General features: G+C 35.6%; 1 protein-coding gene across 1 annotated transcript; it reads left to right on the top strand.

Moving 5' to 3' along the window:
* Positions 1–349: 349 nt before the first annotated feature.
* On the top strand, positions 350–5,530 carry LOC111393987 (UDP-glucose 4-epimerase GEPI48). The gene is made up of 8 exons (XM_023019780.1): positions 350–493; positions 1,067–1,202; positions 1,294–1,395; positions 2,022–2,249; positions 2,895–2,973; positions 4,471–4,553; positions 4,662–4,753; positions 5,147–5,530. Exons 1-8 carry the CDS (start codon positions 444–446, stop codon positions 5,238–5,240), a joined length of 864 nt encoding a protein of 287 aa, XP_022875548.1. The 5' UTR covers positions 350–443; the 3' UTR covers positions 5,241–5,530.
* The last annotated feature ends 273 nt before the right edge of the window (positions 5,531–5,803 follow it).

The raw sequence follows: 5,803 nt of genomic DNA, 5'->3' as shown, positions 1-5,803 counted from the left end.
TTTTTTTTTTTTTTTGGTTAATTGCCGCTTTAATTTGTTGGAAAAAGTTTTTTGGGGATTTTTATTTTTGGTGTAAAATTTGATTTTTTACTGGTGTAATTGATGGGTTAATTTTGGGATGATGCGATTCGTGCAAACATTGGGTGTTCTTTAGGGTTGATAGTTGTTTGATCCGTGTCCGTTACTTTTTTTTATCCCTTTCCTTCCCTAGTTTTGTTGATAATTGATCTGTGGAGTTGTTTTTTAACTAAAGGTTTGATTTTTAAGAAGTGTATGTAGAGTTTGATAGAAAAAAGTGGGAATTGAAGGATCTTGTATTAATTTATTTGCTTTTGATCTGTATTCCTGCTCGAAATTATGCCTTTCTTTATCTCATTGTAAATTAATGTTGATTGTGATGATTTCCAAGTTTTGTGTATATGATTTTTTGGGTGTGATTGCAGATGGATCTTCGTGATAAGCCCGCGCTTGAAAAGCTTTTTGCTTCTCAAAAGTAAGTCTGACTAGTGACTGGTGTTCTGTGGATTATTCATTTTAACCCTCAAAAACTGGTCATTGAAGATTTGAGTAAGAAAGATTTCTGGATTGATATGTCCAGTCAGTTCGTTTGAAACATGGATATTATTGAGGAAAGGACTGGTAAAATAAAACTTATTTTCTTCAGTCTTTCTTTAACATCTAGTCAAAAAGGTCTTCAAAATTCTAAAGTTTTCCCGTACCTGTTTTTGCAGATTTTCTTCCCTTCCTGTAATATGAGAAACGGGTTTTCTTCACTGATATCCTAAATTAAAATTAGGTGCATGTCCATGTATTTTCTTTGATTTATTTCGGGACAATTTTTGTTTTCTACTATCTTCGAGAATTCCAATTTTCAAACCTAGAAATTTATTCACAGCCGACTTTTGCACTCGACAGTGATTGGATATGATATCAGTATTAGGATGGAAAAGAATGCCTTTTCCATACACGGGGTATTTAATAATTATTGGTGAATGATTTTTGTTCATATCGGACCCTCCGTCACCACTCTGACATTTTCTTCTTGTCAATTTCACATTCAATAAAGGTTTGATGCTGTTATTCATTTTGCCGGTTTAAAAGCTGTTGGAGAAAGTGTCCAGAAACCTTTGCTGTATTATAATAATAACCTCATTGGAACAATTGTTCTTCTAGAAGTTATGGCTGCACATGGATGTAAAAAAGTACTGATCTTCCCCCTTTGCTGTCTCTCATAATATATTTTCAATTACATTTTCTGTTCTTCTCTGATCTCGGTTATTGTGAACATTGCAGCTTGTATTTTCATCATCAGCTACTGTTTATGGTTGGCCAAAAGTTGTACCTTGCACAGAGGAATTTCCCACAAGTGCTATGAATCCCTATGGACGAACAAAGGTATTCTTAGAGTCAATTTTTCATTCATGCTTCAGAATGCAGCTAATCTGAAGAGACAGATGATGTTAGCATGTATTTTAGTAAGAAACAGGTGTATATTTTTTTATTTATTCTTTCTCTTAAAATTATGAAATGGGAACACATAAAGGGCCCAATGGTATGTGTGTAGCTTAATTATACTGATCTCTTATCTGCTCGACCATGGGTTGACTTGCTATAAGGATATATTTAAATTCATATTCTTGTATTAGATTGCCATAGTTTCCTAGATTATGAATAGGAATTTGAGATGTTCTCTACATGTAAGAGAAAAAATAGAGAGGTGGGCAGAGAGAGTGAGGAAAACCTTGTAATTCTCCTTCTTCATTATAGTGAAAATCTATAGTGGCAAGTGGACATAGCTTTCATATTGGGGGTAAACCTGCATTTTTGTTTTATGTTTCGTTCATTATTTCCTCCGGGATTAGGATTAGGGCTTAGTCCCCCTAACAGAGCCTACACTAGTGACATTTATAACCTCCTGCCTCTGTGTGTATGTTCCTCTTTTTCTTTCCTCTGGTTCCCTCGTGTTAGGTGTTATCAAATTTCTCTTATGGGAGTTCACCTAACGATATGGATTTTTCCAGCTTTTCATTGAAGAAATATGTCGCGATATGTATAGCTCCGACTCTGAATGGAAAATCATATTGTTGAGGTACTTCAATCCAGTTGGTGCACATCCTAGTGGCTATATTGGTGAAGATCCACGTGGAATTCCAAATAATCTCATGCCATTTGTGCAACAAGTAGCTGTTGGCAGGAGACCTGCTCTGACAGTTTTTGGATCTGACTATGCAACTAAAGATGGCACAGGGGTAAGCTATTTTGGTCAGCATTGGATGGTGACCATATTTGTAGTTGATTATTTTTCTGTTTGGTCATTGTTATTGGCATTCAATTGCTGCCCATTTTTCTTCATTTGGTAAACATGTAATTTAGTATATCCTGTATGTGCCTGTGCCCGAGTTCAACTATTCTCAATCTTTTGGTTCATAGTAAGTATAGTTTGCTGCTTCCACCTACCTCCATTATTCTCTATTTGGGCCCAAAAAACAAAAAAAAAAAACAAAAAAGGAAAGAAAATAATATTATGTCATGTTTGTTTCCCATTTTTTCCCCATTAAAATGAAAAATATGACCGTTATTTATCACATCAAATCATCAAATTTGAATTTATATTTCTTATATAGGACTTATAGCGACTATATTTTTCATTCTCATTTTTACAAAAATGGGAAACAAACATCCCATATAATGTAAAGTAAGCTACTGTTATCTGGTTTACTTTATAAAATCCATCCGTATTTCAGGATAGGTTGTGTTTAGACTTTTGAGCCTAAGATCATCTTGGACTCCTTTTGGAGTGTGACAAAGGAGGCCAAAAGGATTGGACTTAAAAACGCAGTTAGCTTTCTTGTTCTTGATGCACCAATATTTATTAATGGTTTTCATGTTTTCAGGTACGTGATTATATCCATGTTGTGGATTTAGCAGATGGCCATATTGCTGCTTTGAGCAAGCTATCTGATCCTTCAATAGGTATGGGCTTAGAGAATGTAGAGGTCTTCTTTACCTCTTATTTCATAAGCCATTTCTGCTCAACAATCTTCTGTGATATTGAATTTACTTTTATGACCTCTCTACATGAGTTGATAAACTTTTTGTTGAGTACCTTTTATTTATAGACATATAATTGTTCTTTAACACTGGTGTATGGCATTGGGGATTGTTGCTGGGGAGTTATGCTATTGATTGACCCTTTTTTCTCATTTTGTTTGAAGTGGTCCAAATAGAGATCGAAATGCATAAAATAAATAGGGGAAGGATTCCAAACCCCTTTTTTTTGGTTTAAGGATGGGAAATTGAGGAAAGCATGTGTAAGGGGTTTGTCAAAGGAATTTGCACATTCAAAATCCAATGCCAGACTTGTTTCAGTTTAGTTGTAATGCCTACTACATTGTGTACTTCAAACAAGTTCATTTCCTGATTCAAGTTTCGAGAACCAGCTCCTGCCCGTAATTCTCTCAATAAAATTGTTTACTTCAAATCTGAGCAGTAATCTGAGTGAACATCTCTGGGCTTGAGGTTTTTACTAGGAGATGAAGGAATCGTGATGCAGGTGATTACTGTAATTAAAGTCACAGTCAAACAGGATTTTGTGGTACAATTGCATCCTAGATAATGATTTTTCACACGTCTTTGACACGTCTCAAGTGTTCCTTTTTCTTATTACATCATCATTTACAAGCTGATTCAGTTTGTCTTCTCCATTTGTGCAAAGAATTTCTTATGTTCACGAAGTACACTAAAAAACATCTTGCTATAACTCAACTCATCTTACTCTAACTAGAAAATATCTTACTGTGAATCCTGATCTCACTCAAGTGTCTTTTTTTCTTATTACGTCATTGTGTTACTAGACTGGCTTATTTTGATTTTTATCTGAAGATATGTGAGATTGTTCTACATGATGTAGGCTTTATATCAGCCTTTTCCCATTTTACTTGTATGGGCCTGTTAAGTGTATATATATTGTCTGATCTAAAGTTTTGACATTGGGAAGTTAATAGCATACATGGCGGAATGATTTGATGATTTGTGTGAGTGGGTTGAGATAGCACAAGGGTTTTTATCAGATGCATTAACCTTTTTTCCAAATATTCTTATGGCTTCGTAATTTCTAGTTTTGAACTTAAATACTTCATTTCCCATTCCGTACCCCATAAGTTTGCTATTTTGAACATCACGATAGAGACAGCTGTAATATATTTTTACTCGTTTGAAACTGTGTACAGTTGTAATTTATTACTTAGTCATTTGAAACCAATGTTCCCTGCCTCAAATACTGAATCCTTTCTGCTGTTTATGTTTGTTGAATTACGGTTCACAAAGTAATTTGTTACCTTGACAACGTTTCTTTTTCTTTCTTTTTCTTTTTCTTTTTAATATATATTGAATTAATTATCTACTCTGCTTGCTTTGTATCTAATGCTGATTTTCCACTGGCTTGATTTCAATGAAATATGTGGACTGCAGGCTGTGAGGTATACAATCTGGGGACAGGGAAGGGTACATCAGTCTTGGAAATGGTAGCTGCATTTGAGAAGGCATCTGGAAAGGTATAATTCTTATCGTAGTAGTTGCTTTACATATGTTGGTTAGCATTTAATTATGCATTGCTTACCCCTAGTTCAGGGTAATCATAACCTTTTGTCCTTCTTGTGTAGAAAATCCCTCTGGTGATGGCTGGTCGACGACCTGGTGATGCTGAGGTTGTATATGCTTCAACAGATAAAGCTGAGCACGAGTTGAACTGGAAGTAAGTATTTAACTCACTGCAACGTAAACTATGCAAAATTATTTCTTCAAGTACACAGTACTGATCAATGTTGGACAGTAACAAATTAGTTAAAATCTTGTTCATAGTAGTGGTATCTAGTCCCCATCACCCATACTGCTTACCTTCCACTGCTGTTGTCCATAATATTGGACAGACTTGAAAGTTGCTATATAGATAACAATTTAGTAAAGCTTTGGACCACGGTTGTTTCTGATGTAAATTTAACTTTATATTTATACATTTTATATGCTTTATACATATATAAAACTAAATATTTTAATAGCCAGCTCTATCCCGGTTGAACCTTTCGACAGATGACAGTGTAATGCTCTACAACATTCACTTTTCTGACAGAATTCCTTGTGTTTGCAGGGCAAAATATGGCATCAATGAGATGTGCAGAGACCAGTGGAACTGGGCGAGCAAGAACCCATATGGTTATGAGAGTCAGGCGTCTACCAATTAACTGTGGAACTGTGTCTTACTCCCTTGACTACGTTGTTTTCTTTTTGGTTGTCACCAGTCCTGCTGTTTTCTTATGTCCATGGCTGCTAATTTGCCACCTTTTGGACTTAAAATTCCTGGAAAGTTTTGAGTCGGGTGGGCTTGGCTAAATTGCAAATTGAATACAAGACAAGACTTGTTGTGAGAAGTACTCTTGCACATTGAATCAGTTTCGGTTACAGTTCAATCAATTTTCATTTATGTACACGTTATTTTTCTATATAATAAAATAATTGTATCTTCCTCTCGGCTTATGCCAAACTTGTTTACATGGTATCTGAGCAATTCTTTTAGGGTTTGGTATTTCCTACCACTTCTCCGTTTCTTCTCTTTCTTTCCCCTTTCCTCCACTAAAAGCCACCTCACCATCCAAACCGACTGTTTGTTTCCCAGATGAGATTGGCAAGGTTGATTAAGGGTCAAACCTAAGATTGTTGATGACCTGTTGCGTCATGTGTGGCAGCAGACGGTGGTTGTCGAAACTGTAGGTGGTAGTAGCGATCATGTGTTGCGTGCAGACCGTCG

The sequence above is a fragment of the Olea europaea genome, chromosome 4 (assembly GCF_002742605.1).
Source record: "Olea europaea var. sylvestris chromosome 4, O_europaea_v1, whole genome shotgun sequence".
Classification (NCBI taxonomy): Eukaryota; Viridiplantae; Streptophyta; class Magnoliopsida; order Lamiales; family Oleaceae; genus Olea; species Olea europaea.
The sequence above is the reverse complement of the archived record's forward strand: the minus strand, read 5'-3'. Positions and strand labels throughout refer to the sequence as shown.